Raw genomic sequence first — 22390 nt, 5'->3', positions numbered from 1 at the left:
AGATGGGGAGCTAAGCAACTGCAGCACTACATGCATCACAGGGCATAGGGAGCAATGTTGGGTGACTATATCACCTATTGAAGTGTCTGTCACCTAGAGTTAAGTCGTAAGAGTTTCCTCTGGCTGAGCCTTACGTAGAAAAGTCTTAATAATTTACTCAAAACAGTATGACTTCTAACCCCAAAAATGCTTGCATCTTTATCTATGTTTATCTATCCGCTTTTGCTACGTGTCTGTCATTTAACTGTTTCTCATGATGAAGTTCAGCAGTCTGCTGCTTAGCAATCCTTTCCAACTCGTTTCTGAAAATAGTTTGGTAAGTGAATGTTCTCCCTGAGAGTCACTTCAGACCGTTGCCAAGGATTTGGTTGCACATCGTGTTTTAGACTAGTTGCACTTGATACCCCTTTCAGTTTATTTTCATTTCTTGTTTAATTATACATCCCCTCTCCGCTGATCTTCCCTAGTCCTCAGTCTCTCCCACGCCCCAGCACGTCAATGGTGTGCTGTCAGAAGATATTTTTTAAAAATATATTTTATTGATTTTTTTAGAGAGGAAGGTAGAGGGACAGAGAACCAGAAACATCGATGAGAGAGAAACACTGACCAGCTGCCTTCTGCACACCCTCTACCGGGGATATGCCTGCAACAAATGTACATGCCCTTGACCGGAATCGAACCTGGGACCTTTCAGTCCACAGACCGACGCTCTATCCACTGAGCCAAACCGGTTTTGGCTGTCAGAAAATATTATTGCAATGCTGGTTTATTGGATTTTGTGACCAGATTGATGAAATGGTAAATCAACTAAAGGAGGTATGTTTATAACAATATTGAGTGGTGATATCAGAAAAAAATGGGCAATGACTACAGTAGTGAATGGATAACTGATTAAAAGCCCGATAGTGTGCTGCTCATGTGACATGTGCTGTTCACATGTACATGGGCGAGCATCTACTGGTTCCAGTTACTTTCCTCCTTGTGAATAATCACAGGCATCCTTCTGAAGAGAGAGATACCCGAGTAAATACAATCTTAGTTTATTTTCACTTCCATATCATCTCTACACCTTTTTATGAAATGACCTCCTGCCATAATAAACACGGAGACAGAGTGTTAATTGCAGTCCACTGAGTCTGGTTCTGTGAGAAGGAATCCTGAGGTGTGGATTGGCAGCTCTTCTTTTAAAACAAAATTTTTTAATCCTAAAAAATTAGGATATGTTTACTGACTTTTTAGAGAGAGGAAGGGAGAGGGAGAAACATTGATGTGAGAAATTGATCGGCTACCTCCCATACTCACTCCAACTCACTGGAACCTGCAACCCTTTGGTGTATGGGACGATGCTGGGGCCAGGTGTGAGGAAGTCCTCTCTGGAGTCAGAGGGTCCAGGTAAAGCCTCACAGGCCTGGTGGAGCATCTGGGGAAGAAACAAGAACTATTTAAAATAAGTGTTCAAGGCTATGAGATGCTGAGTCTCATCTTCCTCTGGCTTTTCACAGATTGAATGTGGGGACAGAAAAGGAAAAAGTGAAATGCAAACAATAGCTTTTCAGGTTGTTCCTATGGCACATGCCTTTTCTCTGAAGGTCTCTCCTCTAAGCTGAGCTCCCTGTTTTAAGAGTCTTGTGAAATGACAAGATCAGAAGTGAGGGTGTTATCACTGCAATAACATATGCTTTGTTTTTCCATTACTGAAGGAGAAAACCTTTTGGGGAGTGAAATTTAACACTCTATTTAACAATAGCACTGCATACTAATTCATGTCAAAATATAAAACTAATCTATTCAAGAAAACATCAAGATTAAATGAAATGGGCCATGATACATGAAATGGGCCATGATAATGGTATGGGCTCATGTTATGAGGATTACAAATTCTTTCTAAATCTTAATCACAGTTCCCTTCTAAATCACAGCCCTAGCAATGCCGTATTATAACTACCTGATTATTTAGCCTAGTCTCTTCCAGACTAAGCTCGGTGAAGGGAGGGTCTGTGCTGATCTTGTTCACCATTGTATATACCACAATGCTTGCATGTAATGGTCAATTAATAATTATTTGCTCAATTGATCAATGAATGAAGCATTTATTGCCAATCTCGCTCTTTTTGGTATTTATCATATCCTACATATACTGTTGCTTCCCTGTCTTCCCAACTGGATTAAAAACTTCCCTGGGTTTGGGACTCTCACTTACTTATAATATATCACTAGCACTTACTATGGTGTTAAGCACACAAAGACATCTACTCATTTGTTTGCTGATTTGACAAGCATATATAGGGTGTGTACAATGTTAAGGCAAATGTGGTGTTTGGGAGGAGGGAGATTAGAGATGAGAAGCTGGAAAATTAATTTGATTTAAACAACTTAAGTACTTCAGTTATTTGTATCATGTAGTGCGTGTAGAGATGGCCTTAATCACAGATAAAACATATATTACTTGCTTAGTTATCATTCCAGTTGTTCAGGAAAGAAGGAACCAAGGTTTAAAAATAGATTTATAAAAAAAGTATTTAACACGGAGGAGCAAGAAGAAAAGAGCAGGAGAGAAATAATAGAACGAAATAGTCCCAAGGGGCCAGGTCTTCAGCCAGGGAGGAGCCGCCTCCTGTATTGTGCAATATGGGTGGCTTGGCAGAAATGAGATGGACACGCACTCTTCCCCTCTATTAAAGGCTAATTGTTTTTTTTAAAGTATGACTTATACAAATACAAATTTAGCATGTGTCCAATATTTTATTTAACTCATTAACGAATGAGGGAACTAGTGAGATATTACAACTAATTCAAAAGATAATCCAAACAAGCAGAAACATAGATAATTAACAGTGCTGCAATTCATTTGGTTATCAGACACAACACTGGTTTCTTGGGTGAGGGGGAGAGAAATCAATTGTACTCTAAGAACAATTTGCATTTGTATTTCTATGGACAAGAATCATTTGTACTACTGTCAGGTTTTCGTTTTTTTTTTTTTTAATATATTTTTATTGATTTTAGAGAGAAAGGGAGAGGGAGAAATAGAAATATCAATGATGAGAGAGAACCATTGATTGGCTGCCTCCTACACACCCGCTAGTAGGGATCAAGCCTGCAACCTGGGCATGTACCTTTGACTGGAATTGAACCCAGGATCCTTCAGTCCTCAGGCCGATGCTCTATCCATTGAGCCAAACTGGCTAGGGCCTACTATCAGGTTTTTTTGCAACACATAGAATTGTCAAATAGCTCAAAGTACACATAGACTGGACACCCAGTAACCTGTAGTACCCAGTTTAAAGTCTTTCACAATTTCTCTTGACACTAATAGATCTCTCAACTTGTCTTCCAACATAATGATTCACTGTGTGAATGCTTAATTTTTCTCTGAAAAGCTTAAGAAAAATAAATGTGTGTGTGTTTTTTTTAAGATTACATTAATCATACAAAGTCTCTGAGTTCCTTAGATAAGACCATGGAGTGGAATGAAAATCTCAGTTCTTCATAGATGCTTGTGTGCTTCAAAAGAAAACCTGATCCTTTCCTTTGAAATGTAACTCTTTTGTCCTCCTTAAAATAATATAGTTGGCATTTAATGTTTTGTTTTTTTCTTCAAACATGAGATATTTTATAAATACAGGAAGTTTTTCTGCTGTGGTTGAAAGGGGGCACACTATGTGGAGCAGTGGGCAATTCCCACATAAGAGGAACTGTCAGTGGAGGTGACATCTTCCAGGCAGGTGAGCAGGAGGAGGCCCACAGCTGGCTCTCCTGGCCTGTGGCTGAAGTTGTGATTGGGGAAGCATATGCCTGGCTGAGGCTGCACACATGTAAGGTGGAGACCAAAGAGGGCCCAAGATAGTCACACATGCTGATCCTGGGATTGCATTGAACTTATTTGCATAGTAAATTAAAAAAGGCTCTTGTATCCTAGAGCCAGTGTGGTTCAGTGGTTGAGTGTTGACCTATGAACCAGGAGGTCACAATTTGATTCCTAGTCAGGCCACATGCCCAGGTTGTGGGCTCAATCCCCAGTGGGGGGCATGTAGGAGTCAGCTGATAAATGATTCTCTCTCATTGATACTTCTCTTTCTCTCTACCTCTCCCTTTCTCTCTGAAATCAATTATATATGTTTTACAAAGGCCCTTGTAGAAAATGAAACTTGTAGCATACCTGAAGACAGCCTGGATTTTGCATGTGTTCCCTTAAGCATACACAGATCTATCAATGGTGGAGGAAAGACCAGTTTAAGGTGTTTGAGCACACTTAACACAGTGTAGGTGGATCACGAGCAGTCTCATGTATATATATAAAACCCTAACATGCAAATAGACCGAACAGCGGAACAACTGAACAACTGGTTGCTATGATGTGCAATGACCACCAGAGGCGCTTGCAGAACATGGCAGGCATTGGCAGCAGAGCACAGAACATGGTGGGTGTTAACTGCAGTGGGATGGTGGAGCAAGTGAGTGGGGGTGCCAGACCAAGGTGGGGCACCAGTCACTGTCATCGGGGCGAGTCTCTGGTGGTTACTGAAAATTCTTTGCTCTTGCACATTGAGGTCCCGCTTGGCGCTCGCACTTGCTGTTGGCACTGGCCCTCCTCACACCTGCTGCTGGCACCCAGCGCCAGCCCCGCCATTAGTGTGTAGGAGCAGCGGCTGCCAGCCAGATTGCCCCTCCGGGCTTCTCCATCTCCCCCTGCTCCTGAGGGGTGATCGGGGCTGGCAGCCGCTTCTCACACCCGCTGATGGCGCCAGCCCCAATTGCTTTGGCCGTGGGTAAGAGTGGGGCTGATGCTGTCAGCGTGTGGGAGCGGCAGTGGGAGCAGGGCTTCCAGCAGACAGGGGACTGGGGGCGTGGTGGGAGGGGAAAGGTGGGAGTGCGAAGAATGGGCCGAGACCCACTCCTGTGCCCATTGCAGCCTCGAGACCCAGTCTTTTCAAGGTGCATGAATTCATGCACTGGACGCCTAGTGTTTTCATATTACATAGTGTTTTACATAAATGTTAAAAGCACGTCTTAAAATTAAATACCCATTGCATTTTGAAGTTATTTATTACATGTTCTTACAAGCGAATGTATGATACTTTGTAAAACGTTTTTTGTACTCATTCAATAGAAACTTATCTGGCCACTGGGTAAAGCTAGCAATAAAACCACTGGTGTGCAATGTGTTAACATTTATCACAAAACAAGATGGTTTTTTTTCTGGCCTAAAAGTCCTTGTACTCTTGGTTAAATCCAGTTTAAGAGGAAATTCAAACCGATTTCTTTTCTTCTTTAACAAAGAAGGTGTTAGGGTACACACGGAGAACAGGGCACTTGCATATATAGTTGAACCTTGAGCAATGAGGGTTTGGACTGAGGTGGCCCACTCAAAGGCATATTTTTTTCAATTGACCTACACAGCTCAAACCCATGTTGTTCAACTGTAAGCAAAAACCCTCCATTCTAACTGCTTGTTATTGGTATAGATTAATGGATTTCTATTTTTAAAATGTTTATAAATCATTATCATAATGATTTTGGTGTTCAAGTTGTCCCAGAGTTAGCTAGTAGGATCCTCTTCAAGCTGGCTTCTGTGTCCCTGTGATATGCCTCATCATTTTTTTTTTTAAACTTCCTTAACTTCCAGAAAAAAAAAAAAAAAAAAAAAAAAAAAAAAGATGTTCCAGGCTCATCTGGAATCAGTATTTCTCCAAAGAGCCCTAATTCTTCTTTAGTGAGCGTATTAGCTATTTATTACTGCATAATCAGCTACCCCAAAATTTAGCAGCTTAAAACAACAAGTTATCTCACACAGTTCCTTCTGAGGTTCAGGAATTCGAGAGATGGTAGTTCTGGATAAGTTTCCTCTCTTGAGGTCACAAATATGATGCTAATTTCTTGGCTTTTTTTTTTTTTTTTTAATGGGAATTCATTCTGGGAAGAAAAATCACACTTGATACAAGTTTTCAGGCCCTAGAATCAAGAGTCAAAACCAATTTAATATTGCAGGTTCTGTTCTACTTTAAAATATTGTTTCTTTTAAGATCAAGTTCTAAAACAAAATTTTAGACTACCTTTATTTTACTCTATTACTTTTAGTCTGAGTATTTTCTTTTTCATCAGTTGGCTCAAGTTATTTCAACGAAAGATTATTGAAGATCTACTTGTACAAGACTGATAAAAGAAATAGGCTCTGGCCTATAGGAACTTGCAAAGTAGTATAATCCTACTTCTTTCCTGAAATTTTCTCAAAGAAGTAAAAATTTCAGAGGTGACGCTACTAGGAGCTTCAACTTGTTTAATGATTCTTACCCCCTTGCTCACCATTCCAGTTATTTTTCAGCTACTGAACACCACAATCTGGGCTGCACTATTAGCTGGGACAGGAATGCAATGTAAAAAGCAGCACAAAAGGAAACAATTAATAATTAATGAAAGTGAAAAATCTCCCACGCTGGGTAATCCATCTTTGAGGAATTTGGGATGTTTTGTGAAAGAAAAGGCAGCCTTGCTTTTAAAGCATTGGGAAAGGGCCCCGGGCCCGCAGTTTTACAGAGCCGGCTTTAATCCCCGCACTGCCCCGCAACCAGCTGGAAGGGGGGTGGTCCAATCACATCAGCCTCGGAATCTGCTTCTCCATCCACAACGGGAGGGGTAGGCTTGACGGCCCCTCTCTCAGTGCAATGTGCCAGCCCAAGGCTCCGGAGAAATCCACAAAACGAGTAAGCGAACTCACGATTTGCTCTTTGCGGACAAGCGGTAGGGGCGGCCTGTCGAGCTAACTTATTAAGACACTTTGTCCAGACGCGTGACCGTTCTGGCTCTGCACCGCCCCCGTCTCTCACGGTCCCCAAGAGGAACTGGAGCAAAGGTCCAGTCGTGCGCCTGCGCACTGCGGCCGGAGGGATGAAGTCGCGCAGTGAGCCCCTGTCCGCGCCGCAAACCGCGCGATATTTCCTGCGGAGCTCGGGGCGCGGCGGCGGTGAGTGAGCCGCGCGGGCCGTCCGTGGGTGCGTCTGTGGGTCCGTCGCGGCCGCCGGGACTGGGGCGCCTTCAGTTGGGTAGGGCCGTCCCTCCGGGTGCGGGAAAAGCTAGGCGCCAATACCTAGGACTTAGAATAAAAAATGCTGGAGATTAATGTTTTATGACTTTTTGGCAATTTGGTTGAAGGAAAAAAAAAGACAATGGAATAACAAATATGGACGTTAGAATTTCACTCATTTTGTTCCTTTTTGATTTAGGTAATAAATGTTTGTATTGGTTAAAAAAAAAAAAAGAGAGAGAGAATGCTGGAGAAGCAGAAACAGGTGTTTTTTAAAAAAAAGAATTATGGGGATTAAGCAACCTCAGGATTGGACACGCTTGTGTCCAAGGTGCCTCTGAGATGTCCGTTTAACACATTTTTGAGTGTCTGCCCTGTGCCAGGCTTAGGGGTTGGACATAAATCATGGAACAACGGATACAAATCCCTGTCCTCCTGGTGCTTCCAGTCTGGGAAGCCAGAGTGAAACTCTGGGCTGTAGATGCAGATTTCTAGTCATTTCCAGATGAGGGATGGGCAGTGGGAGCCCAGGAGGAAGGCGAGGTCCCTGAGAAAGGGAGAGGTCTTGGGGAATCCCCACATGTTAGACTTGGCAGAGGAAGGAGGAAACGAGAAGACTCACAGGATTGCCTGGCCAGCTCTGGAGGAATACATCCTGCTGTTTTCTTTTAATCAAGCCTCAGTGGGAGGCTTACTAATGAGGGTATGAAGATGAATGCGTTTGAATTATGAGGCCAAAAACATTCTGCCCATTCAGTCTTCAACAAATTTGTTTCTATTGAACAAACATTCTAATTAGACTCAGTCCTTCATATCTTTGTTTTAGGAGGCAAACTCTGACAGGGAACAATATCTTTTTTGGATCCTAAATATGATTTTTCTTCTCCCCCCCCCCAAATGTGCTTTTTTATTTTTAAATTGTTTTAATGTTTACAAACTTACTTGTGATTTAAAATGTTTTCTATCAATAGGAATTACTTTATATACAGAAATCTTGTGAGATCCCTGTGCAAACAAGGTGATGATTGTACAAAGAGTGGTATTGAATTCCCGACCTGGTACGTATTTATCTGTGATGAATGAAAAGCTGTGGTCTTTGATAATTATTAATGCAAATGGAGGAACAAGAGTATCTATATGATGTTAATGTGGTAAGTTGAGGTTGGAAGATATTAATAATAGCAGAGATATTGGAAGAAATTCTTTAAACAATGTACTATTCAGTTTTTCAAGTGATATCAAGGCTGTTGAAAAAATAAGGTATTTTAGAATTACTGTATTTAAAAGATTATATTACAACGATGTGGCTTTTGTTTTTTATTTATAGCATGTGTCATTGGTTCCTAAAATTTGCTTTTCTTTTGATGTGAACAGCACTGACCTATGTCTGTGCTGATCTCTAACCTGAGTCATAGAAACAGGTATAGAAGCAACCTGAGAGGTTTGGGCTCATGCTGCCTTGGTTTTATTGCCTTTTCATAATCCTATATAATAAAAGGCTAATATGCAAATCAACTAAACCACAGAACGACCGGTTGCTGTGATATGCACTGACCACCAGGGGGCAGACACTCAACACAGGAGCTGCCCCTTGGTGGTCAGTGCACTCCCGCTGTGGGAACCAGAAGCTGGCTCGTAGCTGGTGAGCGCAGCCTTCTCCCGCCTCAGCAGCCACACTAAGGACCCTGTGAGAAGGTACAGTCAGGCTGAGGAACACCTCTTCCCCCCTAGTGCACGAATGTTGTGCACCAGGCCTCTAGTATTTAAAGAAGCTATCTATGATTTTTCATTTTTGAAATCTTACTAAATTTTAAAACAAATGAGGTGATTTACCTGTAGTCATCTCAAAAAAGAAGTCTTAAAGTTGACAGCAATATTCCAAAGGATCTTCTTAGAGAAAATGAAGAGTAAGTAAAACTATTTGAAGAATTTATATTGAGTTATAGAGAAATTACAAAATAATATAGACTTATTCATGCGCAAGTTAAAAGACAGTGCTCTGGACCCTAGAGTGACCTTTTAAAGAATAGTAAATAATTATATAGAAAAATGAGTTATTTTATATTTTTACCTAATATTTTAGGGAAAAATGGTAATCCAGTGGCAGAAAATTTCCGAGTAGAAGAAATCAGCTTACCAGATCATATCAATGACGGACAAGTACAAGCCAGAACTCTTTATCTTTCTGTGGATCCTTACATGGTAAGAATCAGGATTTTGTGACTTGATGAAAATTAATTTTACTTTTATATTTTTTAATGCTGTACCTGAATCGTATTAATCAATCCTCATGATTAATGAACATTGGAGCAATTATATTTTGATACTTGTGAGTTACAGATTGCCTTTGTTTTTATTTACTAGTGTTATTAAGGAATGTTATAGGAGGAAGATTTTCATAATAGTAACACATGTGGTTAGTCAGTTTCTTCCAAATGTCCAGACTACTTCCCAGTAGTAAGTAAAGCTTAAAGATAGTAAATTAGGATTGGAAACTCTCTCAAATTTATCCATTTTGTAAGATCTTATTTATCACTCCATCTCCAGGGACTAGCATGGTGCTTATTAAGTATTAATTAAAGGAAGGAAGGAAGCTGGAACTCACTCCTTTCCCCAGGTGGCCCTGCATGGTACGGTGTGCCATGCCACTCCACTTGGGAATTATAATTATTCACTTGCCTTCACTAGACATTGTTCTATAAAAAAAAGAACATAAACAACTTTAAATGAAAAAAGAAAAGGAATCTAATGAACATTAAATCATTGCAATTTTATATCATTCCAAAATCACAACTAATTTTAATCAACATGTGTGTACAGTATTTTACATGGTGATATGTAATGTGTATATATTATTTTGATTTTATATTTAAATGACTTCATATACATATTTTATCAGTGAAAATATCATTACATTGGTGGTTCTGTTTTTCTCTTAGCCTTGTTTGAGTCAGGTCCTTGGTCTGGCCAATGTCCAATGGCTGCTGCACTTGCTTTCCAAAAATACATGGGAGGGACACAGAAGCAGAAGTGAGCATATACCTATAGAAGCTTCTGCTTCAATTCCTGCTTGGTCTTTTCTAACTGAACTAGACCACCTTGATCAAGCAGTGTTTCCGTCTTTTCCATCTTCTGGACCACACTGTAGGCCTCCAATTCTTGGCCTCATGAGAGAGGCAAGAGTGAGCCACAGAGAAGAAGAGAGCCTTCACTAATGTCCAGGATGTCTTTAGCATAGTCTCATGGGAGGGTGTGGTGTCATTGTGGCATTTTTTCTTTGCTGAATAAAGAGAACATTCACCTGAGGTTAGGGGTATGATGTCGTGTTTGATCTGAAGTTTTCCCTATCATTGTTTTATTGTGGAAAATTGAACAGTTGGGGAAAAGTTAAAATTGTTTTGGGAATAGGTGATATTAGAAATTAGGAAGAGGAGTTCATAAGGGATGGTGATAAACAACTGTATCAAAATAGTTTTGCCCGGCCAGTGTGGCTCAGTGGTTGAGTGTTGACCTATGAACTTAGAGGTAACAGTTCAATTCCCAGTCAGGGCACATGCCCTGTTTGTGAGCTTGATATCCAATAGGGGGCATGCAAGAAGCAGCAGATCAATGATTCACTATAATTATTGATGTTTCTATTTCTCCCTTTTCTTTTCTCTCCCTCCCTCTCTGAAATCATAAAAATAAGAAATAGTTTCATTTTTGTATTTGTTATTTCCATTGGGGAAGAGGAATTGCTAGGCCAAAAGAAATGAGTACCATTATGGTCTATATGTTATTAATTTGTTTTCTATAAAAAGTAGACAGTTTCATAATATTGTCATCAACATATAAGTATAATTTGCCAAAATCCATTGAAACCAATGCACAGTAGTTTGTATTAATTTTGCCAGTATAATGTCTGTAACATTACTTAGATGCATTCAAGTAATTGTTTAGAAATTTTAATAGCTTTATTAAAATATAATACATGTATCATACAATTTACATATTTAAATGTACAATTCATGGTTTTTAGTCTACAAAATTGTGGAACTATCATCACTTTAGAATATACTTAAATTTCTTTTGAATTGCACTTCTTTACTTGTTAAAGAGAGGATGCAATTTTTTTTTTCAGAATAAAAAACTGAAAGGAAGATAGAAATTAAGATACATTTTATTTGTTTGATTAATGCTTTACTTAACATTACTTATTATATACCTTTCCTTTAGTCGCTAGATAAATTAGTAAACTGGTTCAGTATTATTAGACAGAATTACGCTAATCAGTGTTTTCTTTTTCAGCGCTGTAAAATGAATGAAGACTCTGGGGCTGATTATTTAGCACCTTGGCAGTTGTCTCAAGTGGTTGACGGAGGAGGTATTGGGATTATAGAAGAAAGCAAACACACAAATTTTACTAAAGGCGATTTTGTGACTTCTTTCTATTGGCCCTGGCAAACCAAGGTTATTCTGGATGGAAATATCCTAGAAAAGGTGATGTATAATATAAAAGTATTTTTCTCCACTGTAATTCTTATTTTGTACCTTTGGTCTTCGGTTGTTTGATATGAGGGTGGGAGGTAGGAGGCATACATTTTCTTTTATCGATAGATATTTGCAAAAGTGTGGAAAGCCTCTATTCCTTTTCCACTATTGGCTGTAACTATATATGACAGTTCTTAGATTACCAGTGAGTGGTAATTTTCCATATTTAATTTATTTCTCAAATTTTACAGATATAAAATAAAACCTGAGTACTTACGCATTAAAAAAGATTTTATACTAAGAACCAGAGGCCCCTTATAGTCGTATGCTTTAAAGTTTCCTGAGAAATTGACACTTAAGAAATTCCTTTGTTTGGGCTTAAAATTCCATCTTGTGTCAGAAATCTTGAGTTTGGTTTCTGTTAAGTTGAACCATGCGAAATTACCAATGTTTTTCTGTTTTGACCTGCAAAAACTGGCAGCTTCATGTACAGAGTGAGGCAAGAGTAGGTTTATAATTATGAGTATGGAAAATAGTACAATAATTAAAAAGTAATAATACAAGAATAAACTCTGTGTTTTGCATACTCACAACTGTAAACCTACCTTTGTCACCCGTGTATAGTCATATTAAGGGTTAGGTATTCAACATATGAATTTTAGGAGTGTCGATATAAGAAATGTCCAAACCAGTAAAAAAAACTTAAAAAATATATATATTTTTATTGATTTAGAGAGGAAGGGAGAAGGAAAGAGAGAGAAACATTAATGATGAGAGAGAATCATTGATCAGTGACCCATGCATGTGCCCTGACCAGAATCAAGCCATGACCTCCAGGTTCATAGGTCGATGCTCAACCACTGTGCCACACCAACCAGGCTCAAATAAATTCTTATAAAAAATTTTCTACTCCTGGCCATGCGGCTCAGCGGTTGAGAACCAGGAAGTCAAGATTCGATTCCTGGTCAGGGCACATGCCCAGATTGCAGATCTCCAGTGTGGGGTGTGCAGGAGGCAACCGATCAAGGATTCTCTCTCATCATTGATGTTTCTCTCTCTTCCTCTCTAAAGTCAATAAAAATATATTTTAAAAACTTTATTTGAGCCAAACTGATGACAATTTGCTGGGAAGCAAAATCTCAGATATTCTGGAGAATAAGTTTTACATTTTCTTTTATACATTTTGAAATTAAGAAGATAACGTAAGGAAGATTACATGAAGGAGGGCGAAAGCAAGGCAGCAATTGGATTACAGGATAGTTAACAAGAACCTAAGATGGACAAGAATAATGGACGGCTTGCTTAAGGCAAAAACAAACCTTTTACTAAGAAGTTATATGCCTGGGGAGTGGCTACCCACCAAGACCTGCCCTGTTAGGAATTTCTGATCAGATCCCTGTGAGGTTACTTTCTGTAGAACCCTTTTTTTGTCCTCAGGAAGACACACTTCAGCCTCTAACAGGCTATTTCTACCTTGTTGACTTAAAACTGGAATTCCTAGTTTTCTTTTTAAAAGATATATATTTAGACAAAATAAATACGAATAAAAGATATATATTTCATTTTAGGTAGACCCGCAACTCGTGAATGGACATCTTTCATATTTTCTTGGAGCTATTGGTATGCCTGGCTTAACTTCCTTGTTTGGGATACAGGAAAAAGGTCATATAACTCCTGGATCTAATCAGACAATGGTTGTTAGTGGGGCTGCTGGTGCTTGTGGATCCTTGGCTGGGCAGGTAATAATTTCTGATTTTCTAAAAACGTCATAATTTAATCTTTAGGTACATATATAATTTAAAATATAAAATTGAACAAATTTATGATTATTTTGCTCATTTCTGTTAGAAATTATGTTATTACCTGCTTAGAATGTCTTTATAATAATATGAAAAATGTAGATTTTTGTATCTTGTTCTCTGTTAACCAAAAATAGACATGGGAAATGCTAGGATGATTCCAAGGAAGAAAGTTAGAGTACTTTTGTGGAATTCATGAACTAAAAAAAAAACAATTAAAAAAAAAACAACAACAGAAACTCTCTCTAGCCAGTTTACCTCAGTGGTTAGAATGTCAGCCTTTGAGCTGAAGGTTTGTAGGTTCTATTACAGTTAGGGTATAACTGCATATACCTCAGTTGCAGACTCAATCCCTGGCCAGTGCAGGAGGCAACCAATCGATGTGTCTCTAGTACCTTGATGTTTCTGTCTCTATCTCTCCCTCTTCTTTCCTCTCTCTCTAAAATCAATGGGGAAAAAATATCCTTGTGTGAGGATTAACAAAAAACTCCACAAAAACTAATATTGTAAAAAAAAAAAAAAAAAGTCTTCAAATACAGTAACAGTAAATATAATGTAGAATTTTATAAAATGCATTGTTTTTATGAATAGTAGTCTTTATAGTATGAAACCTCTGAAATAAAATATTTTACCTTAGTAGTGTTTTTATTCACAGGCCTGAAAAGTATTTTGAAACTTTAAAATTTTTTTAATTTATTGGAGTGACATTGTTTAATACATATAAATTTCAGGTGTACAAGTTTGTTATGACATCTGTGTACTCTGTTGTGTGCTCACCACCTTGCCTAGTCTCCTTCTGTCACCATATATTTGACCCCTTTACCCTACGTGCCCTCCCCTTACCTTCTTTTCTTCTAGAAACCACCATTCTGTTGTCTGGGTCTATGGATTTTTTTGTTTGTTCCTTTGTTGCTTTTTGCTTTATATCCCACATGAGTGAAAACAAATTCTTCCCTTCTCTATCTGACTTACCTCACTTAGCATATTACTATATGCTCAAGATCCATCACACTGAAAAATATTCAATTGCAATTTAGTGATGTTTGGGGTTTGACTATTCTTTTTATTAAATTAGCTTTAAATTCTGAAATTTTAACATTCAAACTAAGTCAAATTTTATTCAATCTTAATGTTTTTAAGAATGACATTATATCTGTTTTCTGTTCTTTTGATTTCAAATTGCTTTTAGCTGAAAGCCTTGTAATCTAACCTAAGTTGTGGTGAACACTCTCATATGCTTTCACATTCTAAAACGTAAACGTGACCTAGAAAGTTGTTTAATTTTCAAAAATTTCCCCCCTAGATTGGTCACTTGATGGGCTGTTCCCGAGTGGTGGGAATTTGTGGAACACAAGAGAAGTGCCTCCTTTTGACCTCAGAACTGGGCTTTGACGCTGCTATTAATTATAAAAAAAATAACGTAGCAGAACAGCTCCAGAAACTATGCCCATCTGGTGTGGATGTTTACTTTGACAATGTTGGCGGTGACATAAGTAATACAGTGATAAGTCAGGTATTTTGCTGATTTGTTTCTTATAAATTTGAATGCTATATTTTATTTGATGTGATATTTGTACCTGTTATTAAGAGATAGAAAAAAATTTATAAGATTGTAGGGTTTATTGAGAAAAAGAAACTAATGATGATCAGTACTGTAAGTGATACAGAAGAGCTTGCTGCTATATTTACTTCCATTTACTTACAGATTTGCACTATGAACATCACTTTCAGTTCTTTGCTAGCATTATTATATTTTCACCTGCAGTTAATTTTTTGTGAAAAGTACAGTTGTATTGTTCAAATGGTGAAGTTCTGACTCCTAACTCACCATGAACCAACTCAGCCATGGCCCCTGACTTTGGGTAGGGAATGGATTTTCATAGATTGTAGGTATTTTTACCTATTTTCATTGACAACGTTATAAAATACGAACATCAGCTATTAACACTGCATTGTCCTTTACTATAGGTAAAATTATTTGCAATTGAGTTTAAATTATTTAAATACAAAGAAATACTCTGCTACTACCACTACTACTAAAAGTAGCAACAACAACAGCAACATTTAATGTAATTCTTTTGCTGATTGCCAAATTCTCATTTACCTCTTAATTCCTTTAGTGTGGACTCATTTTCTAGCCAGTTAAGACTCTTAAATACATATACTGGGGAAATCTTTAAAATGAAATATATTAATTGGCACTAAAGGATTAAATTCAATGGTCAAAGAGGCTTTCTTTGAGACAGCCATAAAGTCTAATATGGGAAAGGCATATATCTTAGGGCTCAGCAAACCGAGGCTCGCGAGCCACATGCAGGTCTTTGGCCCCTTGAGTGTGGCTCTTCCACAAAATACCACGGCATGGGCGAGTCTATTTTGAACAAGTGGCGTTAGAAGAAGTTTAAGTTTAAAAAATTTAGCTCTCAAAAGAAATTTCAGTCGTTGTACTGTTGATATTTGGCTCTGTTGACTAATGAGTTTGCCGACCACTGTCTTAGGGTATAATCACCTATTTTACCTGAACAGATGAATAAGAACAGTCACATCATCCTGTGTGGTCAAATTTCTCAGTACAACAAAGATGTGCCTTATCCTCCTCCACTACCTCCTGCTGTAGAGGCAATCCAGAAAGAAAGAAACATTGCAAGGTGTGTCCTACCTCTTCCTGTTTTTATCAAATTCAAGGGGTTTAAAGATCATAGGTGTATATGAAATGTATTGTTCTCCATATGTAATTTTTTTCTTATTAAATAAAACTTACAAATATATATTTTAAGCTGATTCAGTATTTAGGTTTTGGTTAACTAGCCCTTTGGCAGAAAACTTTAAAAAGATTGCATCTGTTCTATAAATCTTTTGCAAGTCTTTTTTTTTTTTTTTTTTTTTTTTTGCAAGTAATAGAAACTCAACCACATTGGCTTAAGTACAAAGGAAATTTATTGGCTCATGTACTGAGAAGTGCAATATTAGTACAGTACTGACTGAGATCTGGCTGGATAAAGGGTTTGTATAATGGCATCATGACTCAGTTTTTCTCCACCTCTGGGCTGTGCTCCCACCTAGGCTCTCCTCTTGCAGCAGCAGAGGATGGCTCTTATCTTTAGTCTTACTTTATATATATATATATAAATATATATATATATATATTTTTTTTTTAATTGATTTTGTACAGAGAGGAAGGGAGAGAGATAGAGAGTTAGAAACATCGATGAGAGAGAGTCGTAGATCAGCTGCCTCCTGCATACCCCCCACTGGGGATGTGCCTGCAACCAAGGTACACGCCCTTGACTGGAATTGAACCTGGGACCCTTCTGTCCGAAGGCTCTAGTCTTACATTTTTCCAGGTTAGCAATCCAAGCAGAAAGAGAACAGCTTTCTCTTCGCAGTTTTATCAGGTCCCAAAGCTGATACTCTATGGCTCACACTGGCCTGGCTCTGGTCACATAGGGTTACCCATTAAGTAAAATCATAGAGCCATTACCAAACGGGGTCGTAAATGCTGGGCAGACAAAACAATAGAACTCCGCTGCACTTATCCCTGTCTCTACACCTAAACCTGTATCTGGCCAGATTCTGTGATTAAGTTCTTATGTTTGAAAGATTAACAGATAATAGCGTTCTGGAATGATTTCATTTTGGACTCTTTTATTCCCCTACTGGTCTCTGATCATTTTATTCTTTTCTTTTCCAATACAGAGAAAGATTTATGGTGTTAAATTATAAGGACAAATTTGAGTCTGGTATTCTACAGCTAAGTCAATGGTTTAAAGAAGGAAAGCTAAAGGTAGAACTTGCTTCTATTTCTTATCAATAGCATTCTTCCTGCTATTTGACATGCTTTTGAATTTATTCTAGCAATGTACTAGTTTCATAATAAAAATTCCTACAAAAGGAAAGTATACTGGATATTATAAATTAACTTTACCTCCCAGGTGATATAACCTCCTGGTTGAGAAGCCCTCTCTTATTATACCCTTTACCTGATTTTATTAACCTTATACTTTTCTTAGATTATATTGTAAGATCAATAGCTTTTCCTTCCTAAATTTTAATATTAATTTAATAAATATTAATATGGAATGCTACAATGTGTCAGAAGCTGTGCTTTCTCAAAAATCTTATAAGAACCTCTTACTACCCCTACCTCTCCACTACCATTTTTCTCTCCTGCCCTCCCAGGACATTCTGATATGTCTTATTTTTGCTTTAAAATCAGAAGTTATTAATCTGGGGCTCAAAGACCCTGACCTAACCTTGCATGTTCTTTTTTTTTTTTTTTTTTTTAATATATATTTTTTTATTGATTTTGTACAGAGAGGAAGGGAGAGAGATAGTTAGAAACATCGATGAGAGAGAGTCATCGATCAGCTGCCTCTTGCACACCCCCTACTGGGGATATGCACACAACCAAGATACATGCCCTTAACCGGAATCGAACCCAGGACCCTTCAGTCCCCAAGCCGACGCTCTATCCATTGAGCCAAACCAGTTTCGGCCCTTGCATGTTCTTAAAACCTGCAAATGATAAGTAAAATTTATGTGTGTGTGCTTATGTACTTTTGGAAAAGAGGGTATATAGCTTATGCTGTTACCAGTGGAAGGTTAGACAGTGGGAAAATAGGATTTTATTTTTTAAAATTAATTAATAGGAAACCTTTTTGGTTACCTACATGAAATTAAGAATATCTATTTTTAGATAGAAAGTGCTAAATAGTATTGCTGTCTTTTGCAAACATGAAAACTATTAAATAGAAACATTGAAGTCTAAAGAATACTAAGTTTAGCTATTTTTATTTACAGATTAAAGAAACTATGACAAATGGATTAGAAAACATGGGAGGTAAGATGAATGTAGATTTATTATATACTAGAGGCCCGGCACGTGAATTTCATGCACTTGGGAGTGCGGTCCCTCAGCCCAGCCTGCACCCTCTCCAGTCTGGGACTCCTCGAGGGATGTCCATCTGCCAGTTTAGGCCCAACCCCTGTGGACATCCTTCTCACAATCCGGGACTGCTGGCTCCTAACCGCTCACCTGCCTGCTAGCCTGATCACCCCCTAACTGCTCCCCTGCCAGCCTGATTGCCCCCCAACTTCCCTCCCCTGCCAGCTCAGTTGTTCCCAACTGCCCTCCCCTGCCGGCCTGGTCACCCTATCTGCCCTACCCTGCTGGCCTGATTGCCCACAACTACCCTCACCTGACAGCCATCTTGTGGCAGCCATCTTTGACCACATGAGGGCGGCCATCTTGTGCGAGGGCGTGTGGGTCAATTTGCATATTGCCTCTTTATTATATAGGACATGTGCTCAGCACAAATAATACCTTTTTTCTTTTGCTTTTACTTCTCTGGAGTCTTTTTCTTTTAAAATATATTTTTATTGATTTCAGAGAGAAAGGGAGAGGGAAAGAGATGAAAACATCAATGATGAGAGAATCATTGATCAGCTACCTCCTGCACTGGGGATTGAGCCCACAACCAGGCATATGCCCTGACCAGAATCGAACTATGACCTCCTCCTTCATAGGTCACTGCTCAACCCACTGCTGGCTCTTTTGTTTGTTTTAAATAAAAAGGATGCCAAAACCGGTTGGCTCAGTGGACAGAGCATCAGCCTGTGGACTGAAAGGTCCTGGGTTCTATTCCGGTCAAGGGCATGTACCTTTGTGCCAGGGCCTGCCTGGCAGGTTGAACCGGGCTGAGGTAGAGAGGTGGGAATTGAGAAAAGAAAGACAGAAGAGCGGGGTCGGGAGGACTACAAGTCATCAAGGAACCGTAGCAAGTTTATTCACAGCGCAATGCTTTTTATACACAGGCACTAATTAGGAGGTCTGTCAAGAGGAGTATATTTCTTGTTCCAATTAATCTCTAAAGGAGAGATAGAGCAGCAGGACAGATTTTTAGTACAATAAATCTTCAGTAGGTAAATACAGACTTCCTGGCAAGACATAAAATGTTGCTCTCCTACTACATAAATTACTTCCATTCTACTGATAATGGCTATCCAAACAAGTCAGGGAAAACTGTTTGGGTAGGGGGCCAGCCCTGCTAGCCCCCTCAGATGCAAGGACCTTGTCAGCTTATATCCTGTCACCAACACCTTGGATGCGCGAACATCCCCAGTAGGGGATGTGCAAGAGGCAGCTGATCGGTGTCTCTGTCTCATTGATGTTTCTAACTCTCTATCCCTCTTTCTTCCTCTCTGTAAAAAAATCAATAAAATATATTTAAAAATAATAATAAAAGATAAATAAAAAGGATTAGCTCGGCTGGTGTGGCTCAGTGGTTGAGTGTTGACCTATGAACAGGGAGATCACAGGATGTGGGCGCAAATCCCAGTAAGGAAATCAATAAAAATATATTTTTTAAAAATAAAAGGGATTCAATTATTTTTTTCCTTTCTCAGAAAAAAATGTAATGTTTTTGGTTACTAAGTTTACCAAACAGAAATATAATTTCACTTATTTTTCTGGCATAATGTATATTTCACTTAGTAAAACTTTACGATTAGATTTCTGATATTTTAACTGTTATATAAAAACTAGAGCCCCGATGCATAAAATTCATGCACTTGTTGGGGGGGTTGGTCCCTCAGCCCAGCCTGCACCCTCTTGCAGTCCAGGAGCCCTCGGGGGATGTCTGACTGATGGCTTAGGCTTGCTCCCTGCTGTCAGTCGGATATTCTTTAGAGTGGCTGTGGAGGCGGGAGAGGCTCCTGCTACCACCGCTGCGCTCACCAGCCATTAGCCCGGCTTCTGGCTGAGCAGTGCTCCCCTGTGGGAGCGCACTGACCACATAGAGCGTCTGCCCCTTGGTGGTCAGTGCACATCATAGCGACCAGTCATTCTGCCGTTTGGTTGATTTGCATATTAGCCTTTTATTATATAGAAATGGATTTGGTTTTTTGTTTTGTTTTTTAAATTTTATTTTATTGTTTAAAGTGGAATGGATTTGTTTTGCTGGTATTGTATTTTCAAACTTATTTGTCTCTAGTTTTCAGACTGTAAGTCATGCATGTCGATATAGACACCAATTAAACATTTCTAGTTTCGGTAAAAATTTTTTAAAAATATATTTTCATTGATTTCAGAGAGAAAGGGAGAGGGAGGGAGAGATAGAAACATCAATGATGAGGGAGTATCCATTGACTGGCTGCCTCCTGCATGCCCCATATTGGGGATCAAGCCCGAAACCCAGGCATATCCCCTGACCTGGAACTGAACGTGACCTCCTGATTCATAGATCTACACTCAGCCACTGAGCCACGCCAGCCTGATGGGTAAAACAGTTTTTAAGATGCTAATTGAGTTAGTTTACCCTGTAATTTTGCCAGTGTATATGTGAAGTTTCTTTTCATGACAGTTTTCTTCTATACTTAATATTAAAATCATTGAAATAATTTTTAAGTTACTGGTGTTTGAGCTACCAATAGATATGTATGACAGTGACATTTATGTTTTGAAACAACTGAGTTTTGTTTTTTCTTTCTAGCTGCATTCGTGTCCATGATGACAGGAGGTAATGTTGGAAAGCAGATAGTGTGCATTTCAGAAGAAACCTCTTTGAAGTCTCTATAAACATCTTCATCAAAGAATACAGATTTCTTTCCATTTTGTACAAAGACTCAAGACACATTAAAAAAATAACCTTAGAGTGCAGAGAGCTTTTGGTTTAATTGTAATAATAGGTGATTATTTTCTTAGTTGCAAAATAATTCTTTCTATGTCTTCCATATTATATATGTATTCTATATCCAACGTTTTACTTACAGCAGTAGATTGAAGTCAAAATGATCTATTTTTCTTTCTTTTCCTAAAATTATTACATATGATATATATATTTTTTAAATATATTTTATTGATTTTGTACAGAGAGGAAGGGAGAGAGATAGAGAGTTAGAAACATCGATGAGAGAGAGTCATCGATCAGCCGCCTCTTGCACACCCCCCACTGGGGATATGCCCGCAACCAAGGTACATGCCCTTGACCGGAATCGAACCTGGGACCCCTCAGTCCCCAAGCCGACGCTCTATCCATTGAGCCAAACCGGTCTCGGCACATATGATATTTTTATCAGACATACTGAAACCACTGGAGATTTGATAAAAACTATTAATGGATCATACAAAATAGCTTTTCAAAATTAATATCTTTTATTGAAAATGAAATGGTTGAGAAGGCATTTAGTAAATATTTGTAGAACTGGAAATGTTTTACAAAATTCTTGAACTGAAACTTGGCATAAGAAGAAAATTGGGGTGGCCTTTCTATATTGTACATGGAAAAGGGACTTAATGGCAGGTGTTTGCCTGGAGTTTGGGGGAATTCAGAACTCTGTGTTGGAACTAGTATGAGAAGATAAATAGAGGTTCATTCGGTTGATAGAGAGACTATGTTTGCTACAGAAGATGATCTATTTGTGTTATGCCAAATAATTTACTGTATAGTCTAATAACTCAAATATTTATTGATAAAAGCATATGTTTATTTTAGGTTAGCAAGCACATACTGTAAATAGTTGTCAAGATTTCCAGGGCAAGTAGGTAAACATCACTTAGAGTTTTAGGTGATTAAAAAGATTGAGGCAGCCTTGCTGGTGTGGCTCAGTGGTTGAGCATGGACCCCAGACCCAAGAGGTCACTGGATTGATTCCTGGTTAGGGCACATGCTTGGTTTGCAGGCACCATTCTCAATAGGGGGTGTGTAGGAAGCAGCCAATCGATGATTCTCTCTCACCATTGATGTTTCTGTCTCTTCCTCTCCTTCCGCTCTCTAAAAATCAATATAAATTTATTTTTTAAAGGATTAAAACAAAGACAGCTTCAGAAAATGTTAGCACGGAATGGGCAAATTAACAAATGATTGTAAACATGAATGTTCAAGACCTACAAATGTAACTAACTCTAAAGGAGAGTTTGCCGGGGTGGGGGAGGTGGAGGAGAATAAAGAGGGGATAAATGGTGATGGGAGGAGACTTCACTTGGAGTGGTGAATGCGCAGTACAGTGTTACAGATGATGCGTTGTGGAACTATGCATCTGAAACCTTTAAATTTTGTTAACCAGTGCCACCCCAATAAATTCAATAAAAAAGAAAAAAAAC

General features: G+C 38.7%; 1 protein-coding gene across 3 annotated transcripts; it reads left to right on the top strand.

The window, feature by feature from the left end:
- The first annotated feature begins 6864 nt into the window (after positions 1-6864).
- PTGR2 (prostaglandin reductase 2) lies at positions 6865-22390 on the top strand. Of its 3 annotated transcripts, none has more exons than XM_084893559.1 (10): positions 6865-6961; positions 7993-8079; positions 9105-9223; positions 11309-11500; positions 13060-13230; positions 14594-14803; positions 15817-15938; positions 16987-17074; positions 18091-18130; positions 20781-22390. In XM_084893559.1, exons 2-10 carry the CDS (start codon positions 8043-8045, stop codon positions 20864-20866), a joined length of 1065 nt encoding a protein of 354 aa, XP_084749685.1. In that variant the 5' UTR covers positions 6865-6961; positions 7993-8042; the 3' UTR covers positions 20867-22390. The 3 variants fall into 3 exon arrangements, with proteins under 3 accessions (XP_084749685.1, XP_084749684.1, XP_084749683.1); XM_084893558.1 differs by having other exon boundaries at positions 6876-6989; XM_084893557.1 differs by having other exon boundaries at positions 6933-7040.

This window comes from Pipistrellus hanaki (genome assembly GCF_964339955.1).
Source record: "Pipistrellus hanaki genome assembly, chromosome: 1".
NCBI lineage: Eukaryota > Metazoa > Chordata > Mammalia > Chiroptera > Vespertilionidae > Pipistrellus > Pipistrellus hanaki.
Note: the sequence above shows the minus strand (reverse complement) of the source record. Positions and strands in the feature narration are given on the sequence as shown.